The sequence below is a fragment of the Lynx canadensis genome, chromosome X (genome assembly GCF_007474595.2).
Source record: "Lynx canadensis isolate LIC74 chromosome X, mLynCan4.pri.v2, whole genome shotgun sequence".
NCBI lineage: Eukaryota > Metazoa > Chordata > Mammalia > Carnivora > Felidae > Lynx > Lynx canadensis.
This window is the reverse complement of record NC_044321.2, coordinates 74,852,901-74,880,649: the sequence shown is the minus strand read 5'-3', so window position 1 is coordinate 74,880,649 and position 27,749 is coordinate 74,852,901. Positions and strand designations below refer to the sequence as shown.

Below are 27,749 nucleotides of genomic sequence, written 5' to 3'. Positions count from 1 at the left end.
GACTGAGGAACATCCTACTAAAGAATGAATGGGCTAACAAAGAAGTTAAAGAGAAAATTAAAAAGTATATGGAAGCCAATTAAAATGATAACACCACAACCCAAAACCTCTGGGACACAGCAAAGGTGGTCATAAGAGAAAAGTATGTAGCAACCCAAGCCTTCGAAAGAAGGAAGAAAGATCTCAGGTACACAACCTACCCTTACACCTTAATTAGCTGGAAGAACAGCAGCAAATAAAACCCAAAACCAGCAGAAGACAGGAAATAATAAAGATTAGAGCAGAAATTAATACTATCGAAACCAAAAAAAAAAAAAAAGCAAAAAACAAAAAAACAAAACAAAACAGAACACATCAACAAAACCAGAAGCTGGTTCTTTGAAAGAATTAACAAAATTGATAAACCACTAGCCAGTTTGATCAAAAAGAAAAATGAAAGACCCAAATAAATAAAATCAAGAATGAAAGAGGAGAGATCACAAACAACACAGCAGAAATAAAAACAATAATAAGAGAATATTATGAGCAATTATATGCCAATAAAATGGGTAACCTGGAAGAAATGGACAAATTCCTAGAAACATATACACTACCAAAACTGAAACAAGAAGAAATATAAAATTTGAACAGACCCATAACTAGTAAGGAAATCGAATCAGTAATCAAAAATCTGCCAAAAAACAAGAGTCCAGGGCCAGATGGCTTTCCAGGGGAATTCTACCAAACATTTGAGGAAGAGTTAACACCTATTCTCTTGAAGCTGTTCCAAAAAATAGAAATGGAAGGAAAACTTCCAAACTCTTTGTTTGAAGCCAGCATTACCTTGATTCCAAAACCAGACAGAGACCCCACAAAAAAGGAGAACTATAGACCAATTTCCCTGATGAATATAGATGCAAAAATCATCAACAAGATATTAGCCAACCATATCCAACAATACATTAACAACATTATTCACCACGACCAAGTGGGATGTATACCCGGGATTCAGGGCTGGTTCAATATCCGCAAAACAATTAACGTGGTTCATCACATCAATAAAAGAAAGGACAAGAACCATATGATCCTCTCAATAGATGCAGAGAAGCCATGTGTCAAAATACAGCATCTTTCTTGATAAAAACCCTCAGGAAATTAGGGATAGAGGGATCATGCCTTGAGATCATAAAAGCCATATATGAATGACCTAACGCTAATATCATCCTCAATGGGAAAAAAACTGACAGCTTTCCCCCTAAGGTCAGGAATGAGACAGGGACGTGCACTCTCGCCACTGTTATTCAACATAGTATTGGAAGTCTTAGCTTCTGCAGTCAGACAACACAAAGAAATAAAAGGCGTCCAAATCGGCCAGGAGGAGGTCAAACTTTCACTCTTTGCAGATGACATATGGAAACATAGGTTTCCTCTATATGGAAAACCCAAAAGAATCCACCAAAAAACTTCTAGAATTGAAACATGAACTCAGCAAAGTTACAGGATATAAAATCAATGCACAGAAATTGTTTTCACTGATATACACCAACAATGAAGCAACATAAAGAGAAATCAAGGAATCGATCCTATTTACAGTTGCACCAAACCCATAAAATTCCTAGGACTAAATCTAACCAAAGAGGTGAAAACTCTATACACTGAAAAGAATAGAAAGCTTACAAAAGAAATTGAAGAAGACACAAAAAAAATGGAAAAAGATTCCATGCTCCTGGATAGGAAGAACAAATATTGTGACAATGTCGATACTACCCAAAGCAATCTACATATTCAATACAATCCCTATCAAAGTAACACCAGCATTCTTCACAGAGCTAGAATAAATAATCCTAAAATGTGTAGAAACCAGAAAAGACCCCGAATAGCTAAAGCAATTTTGAAAAAGAAAACCAAAGTAGATGGTATCACAATCACAGACATCAAGCTTTACTACAAAGCTGTAATCATCAAGACAGTACGGTACCGGCACAAGAACAGACACTCAGGCCAATGGAACAGAATAGAGAACCCAGAAATGGACCCACAAACACATGGCCAACTAATCGTTGACAAAGCAGGAATGAACATCCAATGGAATAAAGACAGTCTCTTCAGCAAGTGGCGCTGGGAAAACTGGACAGCAACATGCAGAAGGATGAACCTGCACCACTTTCTTACACCATACACAAAAATAAACTCAAAATGGATGAAAGACCTCAATGCAAGACAGAAAGCCATCAAAATCCTCCAGAAGAAAGCAGGCAAAACCTCTTTGATCTTAGCTGCAGAACTTCTTACTCAACATGTCTCCAGAGGGAAGGGATACAAAAAGCAAAAGTGAACTACTGGGACCTCATCAAAATAAAAAAGCTTCTGCACAGCGAAGGAAACATTCAGCCAAACTAAAAGGCAACTGACAGAATGGGAGAAGATATTTACAAATGACATATCAGATAAAGGGTTAATATCCAAAATCTATACAGAGAACTTATCAAACTCAACACCCAAAAAACAAATAATCCAGTAAAGAAATAGGCAAAAGCCATGAATAGGCAATTCTCCAATGAAGACATCTAGATGGCCAACAGACACATGCAAAGATGCTCAACATCAGTCATCATCTGGGAAATACAAATCAAAACCACAATGAGATACCACATTACACCTGTCAGAATGGCTAACAGTAACAACTCAGGCAACAACAGATGTTGGCGAGGATGTGGAGAAAGAGGATCTCTTTTGCATTGTTGGTGGTAATGCAAGCTGGTGCAGCCACTCTGGAAAACAGTATGGAGGTTCCTCAAAAAACTAAAAATAGAACCACTCTACGACCCAGCAATTGCACTACTTGGCATTTATCTACAGGATACAGGTATGCTGTTTTGAAGGGACGCATATACCCCCATGTTTATAGCAGCAGCACTATCAACAATAGCCAAACTACGGAAAGAGCCCAAATGTTCATCGATGGATGAATGAATAAAGAAGATGTGATACACACACATACACACACACACATACACACACACACACACACACACACACACACACACAATGGTGTATTACTCAGCAATCAAAAAGAATGAAATCTTGTCCTTTGTAACTACGTGGATGGAACTGGAGAGTATCATGCTAAGTGAAATTAGTCAGAGAAAGACAAAAATCATATGACTTCACTCATATGAGGACTTTAAGAGACAAAACAGATGAACATAAAGGAAGGGAAATAAAAATAATATAAAAACAGGGAGGGGGACAAAACAGAAGAGACTCATAAATATGGAGAACAAACTGAGGGTTATGGGAGGGGTTGTGGGAGGGGGGATGGGCTAAATGGGTAAGGGGCACTAAGGAATCTATTCCTGAAATCATTGTTACAGTATATGCTAACTAATTTGGATGTAAATTAAAAAAAAAAAAATAAATAAAACAAGTTAAAAAAAAGGAATGGTTTAAATAATGTTAATATTTAAAAGAAAAAAAACAAGGAATACTGATCACGTCTGCATCAGACAGATTACATTTACAAACTAGTGTTCTATAGATAATTTAGTAAACCAAAAATTGTGGGGAGTGGTTATAATGAAGTTTTCACACAGCTTATAGTGTTGTACATGTGGTAATATCTAAACATATGTAATCAGATTCTGAAAAAGCAAACAAGTGTTACATTTAAAATATAAGATAATTGGCACCAATGAATGTAAATCAATAAATATTTCAACTTAAAGAAACATCTTTATTTTTTTATTTATTTTTTTTTATTTAAAAAAATTTTTAATGTTTATTTATTTTTGAGACAGAGAGAGACAGAGCATGAACAGGGGAGGGTCAGAGAGAGAGGGAAACACAGAATCTGAAACAGGCTCCGGGCTCCGAGCTGTCAGCACAGAACCTGATGTGGGGCTCGAACCCACAGACCACGAGATCATGACCAGGGCTGAAGTCGGACGCTCAACCGACTGAGCCACCTAAGCGCCCCGAGAAACATCTTTAAATAAGCTCAGGAGATGTGTATTTTTAGAGGCAAGTAGGAGAGTAGATGTATGAACTTCTTTTAATCAGAGTTGCAATTTCAAAAAAGGTATTGTGATAGACATATGCTTTTATAACTATAGGCATACCTCAAAGATATTGCAGGTTTGGTTCCAGTCCACAGTAAAGTGAATATTGCAATAAAGCAACTCAAATTAACCTCTTGGTTTCCCAGTAGATATAAAAGTTATGTCTACACTACACAGTAGTCTGTTAAGTGTGCAACAGCATTATGTCAAAAACAAACCCCTATGTACGTAATTAATTAATTAATTGATTAAAAAATACTTTAAACTGGGGTGCCTGGGTGGCTCAGTCAGTTGAGCATCTGACTTGGGCTCAGGTCATGATCTTGCCGCTCGTGGGTTTGAGACCCGCATCAGGCTCTGTGCTGACAGTGCAGAGCCTGGAGCCTGCTTCAGATTCTTTGTCTCCCTCTCTCTTTGCCCCTCCTCTGCTCACACCTCTCTCAAAAATGAATAAACGTTAAAAAAAAATACTGTAAGCTAACCATTATCAGTGTTTTCAGAAAGTCATAATCACTGATCACAGATCACTATAACAAACAATGAAAAAGTTTTAAATGTTCTGAGGATTACCAAAATGTGGCACAGAGACACCAAGTGAAAAATGGTGCTTATAGGTTTACTTGAAACAGGTTTGCCAAACCTTTAATTTGTAAAAAAACACAACATTTGCAAAATGCAAAGTGCATAAAATGAGGTATGCCTGTATACCTACTTGAAGCATATCCACAAAAATGGTTAATTCCTGTGCCCAACATGATCATATAGCTTTCCTCATGCTAATACAGCAGTTTGCTTTTTCTCCCATCTCAGTCCCATAATGCAGGCTACAGAGAATAAGAAAGATATAATGCATCTACACATTAACATGAATCTCTACAATGTCATGACCATCTGTAAAAATTGAGATGGACATCTTAGAAGAAAGCACCTGTAAAGACAGGAATACATACTACCATCACCAAGTGTTCTTTCTACTTATGTCAATCTGTATGTACAGACCACTATAGTACAGAGATAAAGAGACTACATACTCTACATCTTAGAAGTGGGAGAAGCTGATTTTCTAATTGGAGGACAGTCTTCAAAACATATGGTGGTATGTTCATGGGATTACAAAATCAGGGAGCCAAGATCATATGTTTCTAACTTTTGGAGGGCTGCATTTTTAAAGATGAGAAGCTCAGAAAAAGTAGCTTGTGTTTTGTTTATATTTTAAATGGTGTGAAATGCATCAGACGTGAGGGCTTTGGATTGAATTTCTGAGCTGGTATCCAAACATCCTAATTACTAGAGAAATGGGACCACCGAAGCAATATTTTAGTACTACCATTTGCCTATGTGCACAAATCCACATGCACTGGGTAATAGTATGTGCTTTAGGATATATAACAAGTAACATATGGGAATTAAAAGAACTTAAAAAAATAAATTTAGTGTTCTATAAATTTAAACACTTTTGGACTTTTTGACTTAAGTAATATTAATGCTTGCTGTTTGAAAATTATGAATTTTGGTATGTTGATTTACCTGAATAAATGAGGGAAACAAAAACCCATGACACAATTATGGAAACTGAATCTAAAATGTCCCACTGGCATAGTATCACAATAGTGCAGCATTTACCTTTAAGGTCCCAAGAAACTATTCAGTGGTTCCCAATGATGCAAGCCCATTAAGCACAATTCAATAAAACACAATGGACTTAAATAAAGGTCAACCATCATATAAGCTGAACAAAGGAAACCATTTAAAGCTGAGAATGATATCCCATCCTTAAATCATTCTCGGCTGGTTAGTTGTTTCAGAGGTCAAAAATGGTAAATGTTCCTACATGGAATAATATAATGTGGCACACACAAACCCTTAACTTGAAATGTTTGTGTCTATTGGTCATAAATTATGAGCAAGTAGTATGGGGTGTCACTATTTTACAGGATGACATTTTAAAATGCAAAGTAACATAAATGAGCTCCTCTGTATTTTGCTGTACATTTGGATCTATGTCACTGATTACAACTAGTGACTCAGGGAGATCACCAACTGAAGACTCTTCCCTACAAATAGTCCCACAGGAAGGAAATTTTAAAGGACCCACAGGGAGGAAATGGAAAGTTTGGGAAGAAGATCAAACATTCCATCCAACCCTGTACTTGAGAGTCTAATCTTCCCTTACATGGAATTTTCTAATACAAATTACATCCTTCAAAGCAATTTTCTTCTCAGCCAACTATCAACCACAACTTCCCTAAACTCGAGAAATGCTAAACACTCTCTTATAGGAAAAAGCATATTTCAGTGAAGCAAAAGAGATCATCAAATTCTAAAAGTAGCTTGAGCCACTGACATAATTTGAGTCCCAGGAAAAGTCGGATTCTAACTCTGCCTCTGACACTGAGTGATTCTGGGTAAGTTATCTTCCTGGAGAGAAGATTCTCATTTGTAAAATCTTGAGAACAGCAGCCAACCTTGCCTACACAAAACTGATAGGTTCTGAGAACTTATACATACAAAACCAAATGATAGCTCTATAATTATGCAGATTATTAAATGCTATTTTATTACAAATATATAGGCTCTAATGCCTGGATACATTAAAATCTATTAGAGGAAGAGAAATTTTCTTCTTTCAATTTTTTATTATTTTTTTTAATGTTTGTTGATTTTTGAGACAGAACATGAACAGGAGAGGGGCAGCGAGAGAGAGGGAGACACAGAATCTGAAGCAGGCTCTAGGCTCTGAGCTGTCAGCATAGAGCCTGACACGGAGCTTGCAATGCAGGGCTAGAACTCACAAACTGAGATCATGACCTGAGCTGAAGTAAGACTCTTAACTGACTGAGTCACCCAGGCATCCCAGGAAGAGAAATTTTCTATTACTATGCCTGCAATTACTTCTAATTCAATTTGAATAAGAAAAGAGATTCCTCATTTTACATGCTACTAGAGAATCAAGAAAATCTACATGTCATTTTCTCCATTTTTAGAATTCCATAAGTGGCAGAATTGTTCTGTATGCTTCCTTGAAATGAGCCATGTATAACCAAACATTCTGTTACAGTGCAGTGAGAGACAGTATGCTTGCAAGTTTTGGGACATAGAAAACAGATTTAAGACTCAACTTGGATACTTATTAGCTTTTTCAAATTGGAAAAATTGCATTACTTCAATGGGCTTTAGTTTCCTAATTTGCAGATGGGTTAATAATAATTCACCTCCTTGAATCATAAGAAAAGCACTTTATAAACTGTAACACACAGGCAACCAAATATGTGGAATACTGACTAGGATTTATTGAACTTCGGTGGGGTGCCTTTCAGTATATCCTACAGTGGTTGTTTTCTAAAATATCTTTGGTTATAAATTAATTCCCATATTTACTGACTTATATTTGAAGGTAGAATTGCTGGTTTATAATTATAGCAAACAATATTTTTTTATGTTTTTACAAATAAACCACAGCAGTATGACAATTACATATTCAATAGTTTTGCTGGTAAACAATATAACCTTTACATCTGTGAGGAACTAAATTCTCTAATTTAAAAAAAAAAAGTTAATATTTATGCCAAACACTGACAACAAACCCTTTATTGAATCAAATTTCTTGGCTTTCATTCAAGAGTAATTTACTGATGGCTTCATATAAAATAGACCCTGGGGATTTAATGTAGAATAAAATATACATCCAAATTCCATAAGTTCTGGGTCTTGAAAGAGAATGAGAAATCAAATAATTAAAGTATAAACAATTATCTAGTAATGTGTTCAAAGTGTGCAATGGGAACCAGAGAAGAATAAAGAGCAAAAACTAGATGAAGAAGAGGAGTGAAAGACACTATAAAAATGCAAAAGACAAGCTGTTTCAGTTACATGTTTAAAAAAGAGAGAAAGTGGAACATTATTAGGAGGCTAGGACCCTACCTTTATTTTCATAACTTAAGTGACCACCCACTATCCTGAGTTGCCTGGGACTGTCCCAATCCTGAGTAATCCACTGTTTTAGCACTAACCCCCAATTTGACTATATTTGGAGATAAGACCTTTAAGGAGGTAATTAAGGTTAAATAAAGTCAAAAGGGTGGGGTTTAATCTGATAGGATTAGTGTCCTTATAAGAAGAGGAGGTGATACCAGAGCTCTCCTGCACTTTCTCAACTATTTTTTTTAATTTAAATCCAACTTAGTTAACACACAGTGTAATAATAATTTCAGGAATAGACTTTAGTGATTCATCGCTTACATATAACTCGTTCTCTCTGTCTCTATGTGGGGCACAGAGGAAAGGCTATTTGATGACACTGCAAGAAGGTAGCTATCTGCAAGCCAGGAAAAGATGTCTCACCAGACACCAACCAGGCCAGCACCTTGATCTTGGACTTCCTGTCTCCAAAACTGTGAGAAAATTAAGTTCTGTTGTTTAAACCACCCATCCTGTGGTATTCTGTTATGGATGCCAGAGCTGACCAATACACAAACCAAAGTATTTCCCTTCTCTGAGTGTGTTTTCTTATCTGCAGACTGAAGACTAGTCACCTTCTTATGTTAATATTATAAATTTATATGGAAACAATCCACCTCATTTCAGCTAAGAATGATAAAATGTGAAATTCTTAGAGTACTTAGGACTTTTTTCCTTGATTTTTTTTTTTTTTTGTGTGTGTATGTGTGTGTGTAGATTTTTCTTGGACTATATATTCCACATTTTGCTTCCAGGGACATAGTAATTTTCCTTTCAATCATATTTTATGATAAGTAATCTATTTTTAATTAAAACTGAACCTCTTTTACTTTCCTTATAACTTCTATGGGGGAGTTGTAGACTTTTCTTTGTGTACTTGGGGTAATACCTACAATATTCTGTCACTAATACCATGTGAAAGTCTCTAGAAAATAAGGCTTTTATATGTTATACATACTTTATAGAAATGATGAATCTTAGGAAAAGGAACACATAAAAAACTACCTTATCATCTTAATGCTAATGACTAAAAATAAAATGTATACAAAATTTTTCTACAGTAAACGTAAATATTTTCTTCAGGTTCTTTGTATAATTTATTTCAAATCTGTACAAAAGCACATCATCCTACTGTATCATGATTTATTATGTCTCTCTGTCCAACTAGAATGACTAGAAATGGGTGACTAGTATGGGTGAGACTAGTATGGATGAAGGGGATATTAACTTAAGGCAGAAAAAGAAAGGTCTGTGGATTTCTTAAGTTATGAAATGAATTGTGAATGATTTTTTAAAAAGTTATGAAGGCAGGTTATCTAAACTAGTATACAAGTAACTCAAAATCTTCTATCGGCCTACTAATGTTATCATTTTTGTCCAACATATACCCAATATTCCAGACAATGTGGTTTTCTAATTCATCTTCAAATGTACAATGATTATACCTAGTTATCTATCATCATTAAAAAGAACTACTACTGAGGAGCCTGGGTGGCTCAATGGGTTAAGTGTCTGACTTGGTTTCTGCTCAGGTCATGATGCCATGGTTCGTGAGTTCGAGCCCTGCAATGGTTCCTGTGTTGACAGCCGGGATCCTGCTTCGGATGCTCTCTCTCCCTCTCTCTCTGCCCCACCCCACTCATGATCGGTCTCTCTCTCCTTCTTAAAATCAATAATCTCATAAAAGAACTACTACCATTTAACATTATGATTTTTCAAAGAACTCTGACAAAAATCATTTTATTTGACCCTGAAAAAAACCCTATATAACAAAATAAACAAGGGTCACTGCATTTCCTCATTTATAGTTCACTAACTGGGTTTCATAAAGAGTAACTGACTCAGCCATGAAAATCTGGCTTACTTAGTAATGGGCAAAATGGAAGCTAAAGTAAAATTTCTGAGTCCAGCTTTCTCCCATCTTGTAAGGTTATGGCTTCTTCCCTTATATAACATAATTCTATCTATCCTTCAAGATCCTTCTGTTCCATTTTATAGTACTGTTCATCCTCACCCCATCACTAAAAATTCCTCCCTCTCTGAAGTCCTGTCAATCTCAATGGCCATTAATCTTCATATTCATTGACAGTGTATCTTGTGATACAATCTGGCTATCACAATACTCTGTATGTAGTATATTTCCTGGCTATTTAACTGTACCACTAGCTTCTTGAGATTTCTGTGTGTCTTCTGTATTGTTTGTATCCCTCTGGTGTACTAATGATCTCTTTCATTTTGCCTTTGTTTGGGTCTGCCTGATATCCCTTCATCTGCCCCTAATCTTTGGTGTCCCTATCTTTAATTAACAGCGTCCTTTAGGACATGACCACTCTTCCATTGCAGGTAGTCTTGGTAGTTCTGTTAAACAAGGTTCTTTACTTTCCCTTGGACAAGGAGTATTCTTGTAATTAATCCACACTAGGTCAGTCAGTCTTTATAATAAGAACTTGAATCAAACTCAGGGAAAGGAGGAGGAAAATAGTTGGAGTTAATAGGCCCAAAGATAATTTCCTGAAAATACTTTCCATTTGTTACTGCTCTCTGTATTCTCAAAGCTGCCATAGTTGCTGCTCTTTTAAAGGCCAAGTTATTCAGCATTTCCTCAGCTTCTGACTGAACTATCTCATATCTTCCCGAGAAATTCCTTCTCCCCGCCTCCCTTAAATCAGGCAGAATCACTTTCTCTTGCTTGCAAACAAAGATCCTTATCTGATATACCCACAAAGTTTAGTGCATGGGGAGTGCTAAGTATTTTTAAATATTTTGTTCTTTTTTTAAAATGTTGATTTATTTATTTTGAGAGAGAGAGAGAGAGGGAAAGAGAGAGAGAGGAAGAGGGAGGGAGGGTCAGAGAGAGAGGTGAGAGAGAATCCCAAGCAGGCTCCACACTGCCAGCACAGAGCCAGATGCGGGGCTCAAACTCATGAAACATGAAATCATGACCTGAGCCAAAATCAGGAGTCAGACGATTAACTGACTGAGCCACCCAGGCACCTCTCAAATGTTTTGTTCTTATGCAGATTATGTATATTATTGTATATTACTGAAAACCTAAGTAAATGACCCTGAAGTGCACCATTGCTATTGGTTAAAATTTTAGTAATCAACAGGCAAGCAGGGGCCAAGCTAACATTGGAAACTTATATGCATGGAAATGACTTTTATTACAGTTCAGAACCCTGGTTTAGTGACTCACAAAGTGATAATTCACTGCTGCAAATTAACAAAGCATTTTGTGGTGAGGGTAGTACTTATAGTAATGATACCATTTAGTTATATTTGACATTTAGGTTAACGCATCTGTTTTCCTTTTCTTCCCAAATATTATAGAAGCCAACTGTGACCATCTGAATTTTTAATATTATTTTACCACAAAATACATCTGATAAACTTAACTGCTTATACCATAGCTCCTTTTTAAGTAAGTGAATATTTTAACATACTCTATAGCTTCTTGTGAAGAGCAGATTATAGTTTTAAATTCACTGAGAAAGGAAATTATCATTAGAGTAATTTAGGTGGGTAAATGGTATCAGTTTTTGAGGCATTATCATCACTCTACAAAGGAAGTTCCCTCTATGATTCTTTAAGGAAAAAAAATAAGAAAAATCAACCAGTAATTGTTTATAACTGGACTTTAACAGCAATTCTAGCTAATCATACATCAGTAGTTAATTCACGTTTGAACAGATTACAAACCTAAGCTAACTATTTCTATGTACTTCGGTAAATTTCTGTCATTTTAGACATTTACATACTCAAAATCCTTTGTATTCCAGGAGCATCCTTTTAATCTTAGACATTAGGGGAATATCATGCATATATATGATATTTCTCTTTCTCAATGACAAGTATTTCCCTGAAGATAAAATCCTACTGAAAAGTGGAGGGTGGGGGAAGGGGGCATTTTAAAACATTCACTTCTTCTCTTTTAGAACATCTATTACTACATGATAGTATTTCCCACAAGATTATTTTTATTTTATTTGAAGTTGGCAAAAATCTTTGTGCTGGGGGCGCCTGGGTGGCGCAGTCGGTTAAGCGTCCGACTTCAGCCAGGTCACGATCTCGCGGTCCGTGAGTTCGAGCCCCGCGTCAGGCTCTGGGCTGATGGCTCGGAGCCTGGAGCCTGTTTCCGATTCTGTGTCTCCCTCTCTCTCTGCCCCTCCCCCGTTCATGCTCTGTCTCTCTCTGTCCCAAAAATAAAAAAAAAATAAAAAAAAAAAAAAAAAAAAACGTTGAAAAATCTTTGTGCTGAATCCTTTGAGCATACCTCTAGTGATAGATGTCAGATCAGTGCTGTATGGAAGAACTTTTATTTGAATGGTAGATGACAGGAAGAAGCTTTTCTCTGAAATATAAGATGTAACTATAAAATCCTTCTGTGAGATGAATATAATCTTTTGTTCTGGTGTATAAATGATTTGCTCATTCTTGCTTCAAAAAATCACTTCATGTAATTAATTGCAATAGTGTGAAATTAAGACACTTTTAAAAAGGTACATATTTATTCAAATAAGGAGAGTTTGTTTTAAATGTCTTCTTTATATGAATCAAAGGTGAAATAGGCATACAATATAAATTTCCATTGACCTTTTCTTTTAATTTATGATATTTTTTATAATCATTCACCAAAAACACCTTCAAGATTCACTCACTATGCATATAGCATATACTCAAAACAAGTAGCATCTTCGTAAGAGATGACTTTATTAGTACTGAGTATATGGTATGCAAAGAATGAAAATGTATTAAATGTTTAGATCTATCCTACAAATATGGCTATGACTTATTCCATTTACTACAAGCATTGCCTTATTCTATGATTATCAAATAATTCCAAATGTCCCCTAATATCACAAGAAGAGGGAGTAACTTTTTTTTTTTTTTTTTTTTTACCAGGTCTAGCAATCCAGATGATCTTTCCTATCTTTCTGGCCCTCTTTCCTCACACCCTTCAAAAATAAATCACAAGTAAACATATACAATTCCACTATATATCCTATTACTACAAATGTTATTCTTTGCCTGTCTGAGTTAGAACTACCAGAAGCAAATCACTTTTGATACATATTAAAATGCTGTTCCACGTATATTTCATATATATCTATCTAATGCATGAATAGAAAAGAAATTTATATCCACTCTTACATTCGGGATTCTTGTTATAAGCTACATCAAGAACTAACTAAAGTTCTGCAGTGTTTTAAGATGTGAGAAGAAAACAAAGTGGAAGCATGGTGAGATGTTAAAGAGGGATTTCTTGTTTTCAGATTTATTTTTCTCTCTATCTTTCTCACAGGTCTTTACCTCAGAGTCTGTTCATCTTTCTCTTTGTAACAGACAGATCTTTCTCTTGAATAAAGTGGTTCACTTTAGCCTAGAAATGAGCATATACAATCACCTCTGGGTTTCTCTATTTTAGTACTTCTCACAAGAATTAAAATCTCAAAAATAATACCATGAAATGACTTGATCAATCATTATTATTGATCAAAACAATAAGATGATTGCCACTTGATTTTCTTTCAAGTTTTAGTTAATGGACTACACCTAATATAAACTTAACTAACACAACACTGTTTAACAATAAAGAGTTTTGTTGGCTTAGACTAGAATAAGCAAAGCATACTTAAAAAGAAGTTTCTGGCTATTTACCTCATTACATTTAGCTCCTCAAATACCTTTTGGAGAGACAAGGGGAATGAAATACAAGATTGCAACTACTTTATAAAAAGCAAATTTTCTTTTTACTTACAAACTCCAGTAAGATCTGATGAGAAAGTTTAGTACTATACTACAAAAGTATATGCAATATCTTTGAGACTTTACTGCACTAAAATTATATATATATATATATATATATATGTATATATATATATATATATGTTTTAATTGAAATATAATTCACTTACCATAACATTCACTCTTTTTTTTTTAATTTTTTTTAACATTTTATTTATTTTTGAGACAGAGAGAGACAGAGCATGAACGGGGGAGGGGCAGAGAGAGATGGAGACACAGAATCGGAAGCAGGCTCCAGGCTCTGAGCCATCAGCCCAGAGCCCAGACGCGGGGCTCGAACTCCCGGATGGCAAGATCGTGACCTGAGCCGAAGTCGGACGCTCAACCGACTGAGCCACCCGGGCGCCCCAACATTCACTCTTTTAAAGCGTACTTTTTTTTTTTTTTTTTGGCTTGTGTACCTTTCTATTTAGAGTGACCCTTCTCACAGATGAAATTAATATTGTATCTTACCTTTAAATGTTATCTTGGGGCGCCTGGGTGGCGCAGTCGGTTGAGCGTCCGACTTCAGCCAGGTCACGATCTCGCGGTCCGTGAGTTCGAGCCCCGCGTCGGGCTCTGGGCTGACGGCTCGGAGCCTGGAGCCTGTTTCCGATTCTGTGTCTCCCTCTCTCTCTGCCCCTCCCCCGTTCATGCTCTGTCTCTCTCTGTCCCAAAAATAAATAAACGTTGAAAAAAAATAAATAAATAAATAAATAAATGTTATCTTACCTTACAAAGGAAGTTGATCTTAAAACCCAAAGACTGGGCATTTCTCGAGCCTGAGTTCATGTAGTTTCCAACCAAAAGAACTAACTCTAAAAGTTTGTTAAAGCTTTCACTTTTCTTCAGTTCTTCACAGGCAAGAGTTACTGCTATGATGCTTGGTTTGATGTTGTTTACATGTTCTTCAAACGTGAGCTTGAATAGAATGCTATTGAGACGAGGCCGCAACATTTTCACTGAGCTCATCTGTAAGACAAGAAATGCTCTATAAGAACATATATATAAAGCCTGTTATTTCACTCTCCAATAGAGATAACTTTATAGACTGTACTGTAAAATTTCTGCATAAAATGAATTTTCTCTGGGTCTTAAAAAACATTGCTTTGGTTTGTTTTAGAAATTCCAAAGGAATATTTTATTTATTTTTAATTTTTTTAACGTTTATTTATTTTTGAGACAGAGAGAGACAGAGCATGAAAAGGGGAGGGTTAGAGAGAGAGGGAGGCACAGAATCTGAAGCAGGCTCCAGGCTCCAAGCTGTCAGCACAGAGCCTGACGCGGGGCACGAACTCACGGACTGTGAGATCATGACCTGAGCCAAAGTCGGACGCTTAACCGACTGAGCCACCCAGGTGCCCCACCAAAGGAATATTTTAATAAAAATTTTAAAAAGTTAGTTGTTCAGTTTTAAACAAATCATCCTTATAACAGTAAGAAAATATTATTGAAGCTAAACATTTGCTGTTTGTTAATTCCATAATCATAAGTCATCAATAGCATTTAAACTGCCAAAAATTTGTCCCTGAGGTGAACTATGAAAATTTACAAACATCAAATTGAGCTTGAGTGAATAGTGTGGCCACAGATAAAAGATGTGCATGATGACAGAAAATGTAAGTGAACCACATTTCCCAAGAAATTATCTATTACTATGCTGTTTGAAATCAGAACACTAGGTCTGATTGAACATTTAATAATTTTAAACCTATGATTTCTATTCACCAAATATATTAAATATTTATATATGCTCTAAAGAATTTCTTCTACTTGACAAAATGTTCATGCTATATAATTAGGTTATGGTAAAATCACATCAACTTACTTTTAAGTACATTATTCAAAAATTCTATAATGGTTTTCTTCAAAACAGTTCAACTTAGGTTTTAATTACTTATTTCATAGATATCGTGCATGTTCTCTATTCCCTTTGGTATAGCTCCTATGATAATAATTTCTTTTGGTCATTAATTTCCTATAGCTCCAAGTCATTTTAATAGCTTTCATTCACCAAATAAATTCTGAGACAGAGGTGGAGATGGGGATAGACACATATGAACAACACAAGCACACCAACAATGAAAAGAAATTATTAAAAGTTCTAATTATATTTATTTTTGGCACATATAGTTTAGTTTCTTGAATATAAATGTTAGGCACAGAGTAGGCACTGAGATATCTTGTAGATAAGATAAAAAGAATTTGACAACATAAAAGTCCTTAAGCCACAAAGTACCCTTCCAAAGAAGCAAATGAGCTGTTGAATAGATCATATCTACTTTAATATGGAAGCAAGGCACAGTTCACAATTTTTCTTTTTTTTAATTTAAAAAAAAATAAATATGAAATTTATTGTCAAATTGGCTTCCATACAACACCCAGTGCTCATCCCAACAGGTGCCCTCCTCAGTGCCCATCACTCACTTTCCCCTCCCTCTCACCCCCCATCAACCCTCAGTTTGTTCTCAGTTTTTAAGAGTCTCTTGTGGTTTGGCTCCCTCCCTCTCTTTTTTTTTCCTTCCCCTCCCCCACGGTCTTTTGCTAAGTTTCACAGGATCCACATAAGAGTGAAAACATATGGTATCTGTCTTTCTCTGAATGGCTTATTTCACTTAGCATAACAATCTCCAGTTCTATTTACGTTGCTACAAAAGGCCACAATTCATTCTTTCTCATTGCCAAGTAGTATTCCATTGTGTATATAAATCACAACTTCTTTATACATTCATCAGTTGATGGACATTTAGGCTCTTTCCATAATTTGGCTATTGTTGAAAGTGCTGCAATAAACATTGAGGTACAAGTGCCCCTATGCAGCAGCACTCTTGTATCTCTTGGGTAAATTCCTAGCAGTGCTATTGCTGGGTCATAGGGTAGATCTATTTTTAATTTTTTAAGGAACCTCCACACTGTTTTCCAGAGCGGCTGCACCAGTTTGCATTCACACCAACAGTGCAAGAGGGTTCCTGTTTCTCCACATCCTCTCCAGCATCTATAGTCTCCTGATTTGTTCATTTTAGCCACTCTGACTGGTGTGAGGTGATATCACAGTGTGGTTTTGATTTGTATTACCCTGATGAGGAGTGACGTTGAGCATGTTTTCATGTGCTTGTTGGCCATCTGGATGTCTTCTTTAGAGAAGTGTCTATTCATATTTTCTGCCCATTTCTTCACTGTATTATTTGTTTTTTGGGTGTGGAGTTTGGTGAGTTCTTTATAGATTTTGGATACTAGCCCTTTGTCTGATATGTCATTTGCAAATATCTTTTTGCATTCTGTTGGTTGCCTTTTGAAATTAACTTGCCCATTAACCATGGGTATATGTGTCCCCAAAGATTAACTTGGCCTTCTTCTTACCCCATTATATGCTCTCATGCTTTTTATAGATAGACTTATAAAAGTATGTGGGGAATATCCACCTGTTACTATATTTATGTAGATCTTATTGCTTATAAATAGTTCTTTTTTTTTTATGTGACCAGGGTAATATTATACAAACCATCCTACAGTTTCTTCAGCACTCACATGGTAAGTATAAGACATACTAGCAAATCAGAAGTTTCCAATATAGCTTAAAACTCATAACACAGTCACTTGATAACTATAGTTAGTGATAGAACTAGCATATGATTCTAGATAGGTAAACAGAAATTAAGTGCTAGAGAGTTTTCTGACTTAATCTCTTAGGACTACAATGTTTAATGAAAACTTCACAGTAGAGGTGACACAAATGGATAGAAAAAAAGAGACAGAGAGAAAGAGAAAAAGAGAGAGTGAGAGTGAGTGCAAAAACTGGAGCCAAAAGGGTGTAGAAACAATGGTGTGAGAAAAGATTTATACTTAGGAATATATGAGGTACATCCCTAGGGGCAAAATGTGGACCAAAGTACCCAATGAGTCCATGTAAAGGCCATGAAATCGGAAGCTAACCATATCAAAGTCTCTATCACCATGAATGCACAAATCTCTTGGTGTACGTTTGTGTGGGAACCTAAGTTTCTATGACTTTCTGCCTTTCTTTATGCCTCCACTACTCTCTCTAAATCCCTCCCCACTTTATTTTTCCTTTCCTTTCATTGGTAACTGACAAGCATTTGCACACACACGTTTCTATCATTTTATATATTTAGGAAGTAGTTTTTGTCTCTCTGATGGTTAAAAATGCCCTAGAGCTACTGTGATCAGGTGCTAGTCATTATGTACATGCCCTTTGGCCATGCTTTGTAGGGCTTATAGGAACCCAGCTCACCAGGGTGGCATTGGTCCCAGATCAACCAGTGATTTAAACCTTAGGCTTACATGGGTTTTTAATTTTATTTCAGTTCTACTACTACTTGTCTTCATTCATATTTTTATCCTTTCCAGGGTTTATATTTCAGTTTTTGGTCTACAAATCAAGAGAACATGGATTCAATCATTTTTTTAATATTTAATTGTTTAGTACCACCTCTAACTGAAATAATGTGACCAAAAGTGCAATTTCATAATAATAGTAACAATAACAGTGATTAACATGTGTTAAGTGCCTTGTGCCAGACATTTTTCTGCATATGTATTATAAATATGTTTTAACTGATTTGGTCTCAAAACGATCCTAGGAAAAGTTATTAGCACTAGATTAGGAAAGTGAGGCACAGAAATACTCAGTGATTTGTGCAAAGTCAAGTTGTATGTTAAAGAGCTGGAGATTTGAACTCAGGCATTCAGGTCACATGACCCAAACTCTCAACTATTACACCACAATGCCTCTTGAAATCACATTGGGAACAGTATGTATGATTGGTTGAAGGAGAGGTTAGTAACAGCGAGAGCATTAGTACTCTCTCTTCAAAATGGCCTAAGAAACAGGTAGTGAGCTACAATGTTGACAGTAGGAAGGGGAAAGAAGCAATGGATTTGAGAGATGGAATTAAGGAAGAAGCAATAGGATTTAGCATTAGTTATGAGAGAAGATAGTCAAAGATGACTCCAAGGTTTTAAGTCTGTTGTGAGGTAGAACACGGTTGGCATTAATGAAGGCAGACGGAGATGCTGGTTTGCTGCAGTTTAATGTTTGGTCTGTTGCTTTGTTTCAGATGAAAGTGTTTCCCCTGATCTTCTGCTGCCTATACTACAGCAAGCTAATCAGGGATTGAGGCAGTGTTTGGTGCAGGTAAGGTGCATCTTAGTAGCAAATTCAGTTAAAGATAGAATCTAGAAACTTTCACATTTTCTCACCCTGTGAAACTAATCTACCTAATTTCTCCACTCTTCAGTTTCTTCATCTATGAGGCATGGGAAATTCCTGGATCAGTCTTCTTTTGATAATTAGATAGGAGCCAAATAAATGATCCATAAATATTACTTCCTTATATTTCATTCTGCTTCTAGACTTGTGGAAAGGTGGAGTAAAGGGTGCTAATCCACAAATAAAAATATCACTTGGCTGTTACCATATATATATATATATATATATATATATATCTAAGGTACCATATATGTATATATATATATATATATATATGGTACTATATACATACATATATGTGTATATATATATACATACATATATGTATGTATGTGTATATATATATATATATATATATATATATATATAGGTATCTAAGTGAACTTGGTTCACTATCGTCTCAGACATCAAATAGTATATCTTACTACTAACAAAGACACTACTAGCTTTCTATTACTAAGCTTCCAAATTTTGGGATGATCATCACATTGTAGTAAACATAATGTAATTTAATATCATTCTTTGACTAGATTTTAACTTGAGTAGTTTCTTATAATTGTCTCTTATTTTCCGTTTTCGTCATTCAAGCTTAAGTTTTATGTACTTCATTGTTGAATTATTAAAATAGACTATTTAAATGTGTTCTCTGATCCCTCCAGCCTTTCCCTGTCCTACAGATCCTAATATAAATGGTAAAATGACACCTGTATTATTGGAAACTGATACTGCTTTGTTGACATTTTGAGTTTTAGGTATTATTATTATATCTGGTAGCTTTTGGAAATTCAGCCTTTAAGTTTAGGAGGAAGTAAATGTTAGAGTTGGCAGATTTGGGGAGTTATCCAAACAGATGCTATAGGAAGCAAGGTTGTTGATAAGGTGAGTACATAGAGAGAAGAGTCAAAGACTGCACCTTGTGTAGCACCTAGTTCAGGGTCTTGCATATATTAGACATTTAAATATTTAAAAGTAGTTCTTAACTGCCTAGCCATTTTTCAGATCTCGCAAGGAGGACAGCCAGATTGTCTACTGAACAAACTTAACAGATAATAATAATATTTCACTGTCCCCACAATAGTTCTCTAGCTAAGATATCAAACAGAAATGCTAGGGAATTAGCTTTGTTGAACTGTTCTTACTGGATATAACCCATCATCAGTCACCCTGATTTGGGAAGAGGTTGCACGTTGCAAGAGGTCAGAGTTGCCCTTGGATTTGACAAAATTTCCTCATTCACTTACCATCTACAACATAGGTTAGGGCATAGAAGGTGATAAATATGACAGATGGCTTAGGATAATAACTATAGAAAGAGTGAATGAATTCATTCATACAAATAGGAACTCGGAAATCAGCAAAGTGCTGGATTAGGGAGAGGATTAAAATGTATCATAATAGAGTTATATGGGTAAAGAGGAGGGTATCCTTCCTCCCACATAAAGTAATTTGCTACCATATGGGACATCCCAACAATACTGCCCAGGCTCAATCTGATACGGGGCCCAAATGCAGAGCCCTGTATAAATATTTTGAAGAGTAGATCTGACAGAAATTTTCCCCTAATTCTCAGAGAGTGAGAGAAACCATTCCCTGCATTCTCCAGACTTATAATGCAAGTTGCAGTGAAAGAAATAGGGATTTTGAGTTACACAGACCTGGACTTGAACTACAGTTCTACTACTTTCTAATTTATGACCTAGTATAAGTTACCTAATGTTTGTTAGACTTCATTTCTCCATTAGTAAAATTCATTCCTTAATTAACCCATGCAAGTTGCAGTCAGACTTAAATAAGATGCTATGTGTAACTCTCCTCTCATAGTAGCTGACACAAAGTAAAACAATAGCTATTGTTGTTATTATCCTCTTTCTTCATTTTCAGAAATACCCAAAAAGAAACCATGGCCATGGATTGTTCTACCAAACCTGAGGGAAAGTTTCTCTCATTCACAATTAAGGAATGTATTTTCAGGGCTTGGTGAGAAACAGCATTCACTATCTATTGAACACACTGTAAATATTGTGTTGTGCTCCCTTCAGCCAGTTTTAATGCATAATATATATTTACTATTATAAATGTTATCATTGAAAATGTGTTAATGTAAAATTGGAAGACCATGGAGGAGGCAATGCTATATTAATCTCTTTACAGTGGCCACGAATCAGTATTCATTGATCATATGAACAGAATTTTCTATAATCAGAAGTGTTAATTTTTACAATCAGACCAGGGTACACTGATAGACAAGAGTTGAATCTCTATTATAGGATCTGGGTATATAAGGGAATATGTTGGATAACTAAGCTTAGAAATAATAGGAAGCGCAGAGCAACATCCCCAGCCACAGATACAACTATTAAAAGGCTCATGTCTCAAAAAGGCACTTAAGTGCACCTAAGTGATATAACTAAAAACACAAACTCGACTGAAATGCATGTTTGTGTTCTGTTGTGATCCCTGGCAGCATTTTAGTCGACATTCTTTGTTTTATAATGCATTCCTTGAAGTACTGTGGGATGTTGACCATGGTGTTGTATTATATAGGGGATTTATTTTGTTATGAGGTACTTGTCTATCAAATCACATCAAGCAGCTACCATTCCTTTAGCTGATCTGTACTATATTTAAAACAATGCACTGACAGCTTTAGTGAGAGCAGCTACAAGTGGGTTATTTCCCCAAAGACTCAAGAGATAGTTTTGTTTATATGATTTAAATTTCACACACTCCGCCACCTAGGCAGATGGTGAATATCAATCTACTGCCAAACTACTGTAGAAATCCAGAGAGAGGGGTGCCTAAATGGCTCAAATGGTTAAGCATCCAACTTTGGCTCAGGTCATGACCTCACAGTTCGTGGGTTCAAGTCCCACGTCCGGCTCTGTGCTGACAGCTCAGAGCCTAGAGCCTGCTTCGGATTCTGTGTCTCCCTCTCTCTCTGCCCCTCCCCTGCTGGCTCTTTTTCTCTCTGTCTCTCTCTTTTTCTCTCTCTCAAAAATAAATAAACACTAGAAAAATTAAAAAGAATCCAAAGAGAAAGAAAAAAGGCACAAATGTAAAAGTCATGTGTGAAGGAGGAGGAGATAACCACATGCTGCTCCTGCTCCCACATGTTGCCCACCTTTAAGGTTATTTATCTTTCTTTTTGCACTGTTAAGAAACACACCTTCAATGACCATCGCATGCAAACATAATTGATCTTATAGTCTCTTCAAAATATAATATTAAGAATTCATTAGACCTATCATATATATTTGTAACAAATACACTTTGTTACAATGTGTTTTTCACAAATAAATACTATTAGGACTCACCACACATAGCATATACAGAATAATTTGTATCAGTAACTGTAATGAAGGTTATAATAATGAAGTCAAATTAAAGAAGGGTATATTAAGTTAAACAGCAGACAGAACTGCTTATAAAAGGTGTGAAATCTAGATTCAATGACTGAGCAGAACTCTGCCTCAATGTATGGAAATACAGCAAGGACATCTGTGATTCTCTATGAAGCAATTTTCTTATCTTCTTTTAGCCAACAATGTCCTCAAGAACAGGATCTCTCTTGCTTATTACTGTACTTTCTGCAGTATGTTTTATACCTAGACCAGACAAAATAATCAATACAAGTGCACCTACTACATGAAGCCAATGGCAAATGTTTCTATATTAGATGTAAGGAGAGATAAGAACCATAGTCTATAACATCAGGCTTTGGAAAAATGTAATGTCTCATAATATAAAAGAGCTGCCAAATCACCACATTGCACACCTGAAACTAATATGACATGTTAACTATACGTCAAATAAAAAATTAAAAAATACTAACTCTATATCAAAAAACAATGATATACTGATAGAGAACACGTTCCCCAAGATAGTGATAGATGGAAATTATGCATCAACAAACATCTACTATTCTTTAGTCTGAAACAAAACATAGTAACAATGTCCACCCCAAAAGACACTGTAAACTCAAGAATTTGAGACCATTTCAAAACATCCTTCTGAAAACAACTGTTTCAGGCCAAGAATGGCCATCAAAATGACTGTTGTGATATGCTGTTGTATTAGAGATTACTGATATACAGAGGGAGGAAGAGAGTTAACTTCTGATTTTTAAAATTTAATGAAAAGAAATCAATAGCAAAACTGACTGACATTCATAGACCTAATCTGAATGTTCAGTTTTCAGGTTGTTTTATTTTACTTTTTATTTTATTTTATTTTATTTTATTTTATTTTATTTTATTTATTTATTTATTTATTTCATTGCAAAATCCGATGTAAGTAAGCAATCCTGCCACAAAATGAACTATTATGAGAAGTCAATGAAGTGAACAAGAATATGAACACATGGATTTGAGAATGAGTTGTGGCAAGTATTTTTTGCCTTGATCTCAAAGTTATTAAGCCAGCTTTTTCCTTCAATAAAATTAATACACCTTAAAAAGTAAGAGCTAGCATTCATATTTACAAAAACAATGAAAATAGAAACAATCAGGGCATTACATATGAAAACAGTGAACACACTGAATGAAAGCAGATGAAATAAAAATGTTTTTTTTTTCAATGAATATGCAAACTTGAATAATGGCTTAGCATTAATGGAATAGAAGAGCTACACTTTTCCATCAAAATTAATTGCCTTTGATGATATTTGGGAGAGAAAAAAAAAGCCTTTAAAAATTTCCTTTTCACCTGGTTAAGCTAACTTCAATAGAGCTCATAAGCTCTTATGAGGCTTTAAAAAATTAAAAAGCACACTTACTTCATAGTTGTACTTCCAGCTATAGGTATAAATCTACTCCTTACACCTTTATGTATTTGTGTAAACAAAAAAAAAGATAAATGTACTGCCAGCAATATCACATAATCTGTGTTTTTCTTATAAATGTTTTGATGCACAAGGCTAGCCAACATTTTTGTTAGATTACAGCTTTAGAATGTTTTTAATTGAAAAAAAATATGGGTAATTTTGAACTCAGAAAAACAAAGTAGTGATTACTAAAAGAACTAATTATTGTCTTCTTTTTCAGAAGATGTGTTAGTTTAATAGACACACAGTATAGGTCTCCATCCTCACTGCAAAACAAGTGGGGATTTCCACAGCTCTGAGGTTTGAGAACAGCTGAGCTGCATACACTTTCTAAAGAATCTAAAAGCTCCTGCTGGGGTTCTAACTGGGAAAGCTTTCAAAGATATATGTTTTTCCCCCAGTAAAAGTACAGCACATAATTACAACAATGTACCAAATTCAGTTCTGTGGGAGGCAGGTTGGAGGACAAATCAGTGGGAAGCTATGCAGACAATCTACCCCCAGTAAAGAAAAGAATTATTGATCATAGGTGTGGGGAGTAGAACATCCCTCTTACCAGGTGGTCTGCCTCTATACAGAGGAAAAGGTCAGTGAATTTTATTATTAGTTTATTTTTTCTGTTTCCCCTTTTGTTTCTTCTTAGCTTATTAAATATGAATACAAGCAAGCCCAAAGATGTGGCTGCTAAAAAGACCCAAAAAGTTTAGAGAAAGCTTAGCAGCCCAGTCACTGTCTCAGATAAATTTATTTCTTTCAAAAAGTCAAAGCCACGTTTTCCCCCAGGTTTGCCAATTTGATTGTTTTTTGATGATGGTGATTTTAATGAATCTTACAGGAATGATCTCACTTCTAACATATGATTATTCCTAACTGATGAGATTTGTTTTTTTTTTTTTATCCAAGAAATTATATGATAATGGAAACTCCACAGGGCACTGGCAGTGGTCATAGGGATGAAGTCAGGAAAGAGTATTTATTGTTAGAGAAGGTAAATAAAGAAAAGTTTTCAATAAGGAGGTTAAATCCTTCCATGTTACCCAGTACCATATGGATACAGAATCAGGACTAAAAAGAGCCCGCTTGATTTTGCTTGATTTTGCATTCGAGTTAATACATTCAGCAAATATATGTTAAGTGTATACTGTGTGAATAAAATCAGCATGATGCATGCACTTGAAAAAGTTGCAATCTAGCGGGGATTTACAGATGTGAAATAAACAACCTTACAAATAACTACAAACCATGATAACTTCTAGAAAGATAAAGGAAAAATAGCGCTCTGAGGGATTTTAATAGGAAGACTGAATTTTGACTGATAGGTAAGTGAAGGCATCACTGGCAAAATGAACTTTAAGCCAAGACTAGAAGAATAAGCAGGAAAGAGGCAGGCAGCAAGTGAGTGTAAGAGGAGGCAGCATGTGTAATCTCCTGCCAGAGGCAGGAAAGAGCATGGTAAATTCAAAAAAGTGAAAAATAAAATACAGTGTGGCTGAGGGAACATGAGCAAGAAGCCAAGCAACAGGAGATAAAAGTGAGAGAGGTGGTAAATCCTGGTGAGGAGTTTATATTGTAGCCTTAGTGCCACACAACAGCACTGATGGTTTAATCAGATAAATTATATGATGCAATACAAAAAACTCTAGAAATGCCACATTTGAGAGCTGCACTGAGATTAACTTGGAGAAAGGCAAAAGCATGAGTGGGGACAAGAAGCTAAAAGTATATCATAATTGTTAAAGAGAATGATGATGCTGGCTTGGGGCTAAGGTGGTAATGACACAGATGAAGAGTAGATCAGATGTATATTCTAGATTCAATTAGGAGGTAATTAATGACCTCTTAGGTAATTTTCAACGCATTGTTCAAGGCAGAATTCTGATTGTTGTTTGTTGGATAGTACATGAGAAGCAATGAAGTAGAGGAAAAGGAAACTAATCTTTGAAAAAAAAAAACAGATGATAGGAAATGGAGACAGAGCAGCAGCTATCAGGGATCTCAGGGTCAAGAAATGATTTTCACTCATTCATCTATCCAGCTATCAGTTTATTCAGTTTTAGGAAGTGAGGGACTTAAGTTTTATTTTTTTCTGAAGAGGAAGTCAAACTGCAGAATGACAAACTGAAGATATAATAAAAACAGAACTCTAAAACAGGCAAGAGACAATAATGCTCAAAACACAGACAAGTAAATTAGCATATAGTAGAGCATCTCTCTCTCTCTCTCTCTCTCTCTCTCACACACACACACACACAATAGAACAGTATAGCAGTTAAAAGCACTCTTTATCAGGAGGAAACAAAAACACCAATTTGAAAAGATATGCACCCTTATGTTCATCACAGCAGTATTTATAATATCCAGGATATGGAAGGAACCTAAATGTACATCAGTGAATTAATAGATAAAGGTGTGGTGGTGGTGGTGGTGGTGGTGATGTGTGTTACGTATGTAATGTAATATTACTCTGAAATACTGTCATTTGCAACAACATGGATGGACCTTGAGGATGTTATACTAAATGAAATAAGTATGAATGAAATGAAATGTTATATTAAATGAAATCCTGTATGATTTCACTTATACATGGATTCTAAGAAAACAAAGCCACAAATGAACAACAACAACAACAACAAAAAACAAAACAATAACAGACTCAAATATATAGAATACAAACTGGTACTTGCCAGAGGGGAGGGTGGTGGAGGGATAAATGAAATAGCTGAAGGGGATTAAAAGGTACAATCTTCCAGTTATGAAATAAATAAGACATTGGGAAGTAATATACAGCATAAGGAATATAGTCAATAATATTGTAACAATTTGGCATAGTGAGAGATGGTAACTAGACTTACTGTGGTGACCATTTTGTAACTTATATAAATATTGAAGCACTATCTTGTACACCTAAAACTAATACAATATTGTATGTCAACTATTCTTCAATAAAATAAATATATACAGTGAAATATCATTCAGCCATCAAAACAAATGAAATCTTGACATTTGCAATGACACGGATGGAGCTAGAATGTATTATTCTAAGCAAAATAAGTCAGAGAAAGACAAATACCATATGATTTCACTCATATGTGGAATTTTAGAAACAAAACAAATGCACATATGGAAAGTGGGTCGGGGGAGAAAAGAGAAGGAAATAAACCACAAGAGACTCTTATGATATGGAACAAACTGAGGGTTGATGGGAGGGAGGTGGGTTGGAGATGGGCTAGATGGGTAGTAAGGAGGGCACTTGTTGGGAGGAGCACTGGGTGTTGTAAGTAAGTGATGAATCACTGAATTCTACTCCTGAAACTAATATCGCATTGTATTTTAAGTAACTAAAATTCAAATAAAATATATCTATATAAAAATAAATACAATTTTAAAATAAAAATCAATAAAAGCACTGTCTATATCAGACTGCCTGGGTTTGAATTATGCATCTAGTACTTGCTATGTAACCTTGGGACAAGGTCCCTAGCCTTCCTTCACCTGGGTTTCCTCATTCATAATATGGAGCTAATAAAAGTGAAAACTTCATAGATACATATAACACATAAGATGGTGAATATAAAAATGCTTAACATAGTATCAGACACAGTAGCTCCTTAATGCATTGTTTCTGTAAATAAGAAGAGCAACAATAAATTAGTAATAATAATAAGCTATCCCTTTTTCTGAGGTTTGACAGACAATATGTTAATAAAAGATATGGCTGGAGATAGCTTCATAGGAAGAAGAGATATTGGAGGTTCTGAAGCCTAAGTGCTTTCCTTTTACTCTGGTGTGTAAAAGATTAGACGGTTGGTAGTAAGTGAAAAGAAAGAGTAGGGGGAGGTTAGAAGACTCAAGAAGAGCAGGTAAGATATGATATAGCCACTATAGAAAAATGAAAGGTCACTGAATAGGAACAAGTAAA

General features: G+C 35.5%; 1 protein-coding gene across 9 annotated transcripts in view; it reads right to left on the bottom strand.

The window, feature by feature from the left end:
• DIAPH2 (diaphanous related formin 2) overlaps positions 1 to 27,749 on the bottom strand; it is a 1,054,294-nt gene that overhangs the window by 543,984 nt on the left and 482,561 nt on the right. For all 9 annotated transcript variants that reach the window (XM_030305030.1, XM_030305024.1, XM_032592287.1 and 6 more), the window contains one exon: positions 14,511 to 14,750. In XM_030305030.1, the coding sequence (XP_030160890.1) occupies positions 14,511 to 14,750 (240 nt within the window). The remainder of the gene's footprint in view (positions 1 to 14,510; positions 14,751 to 27,749) is intronic.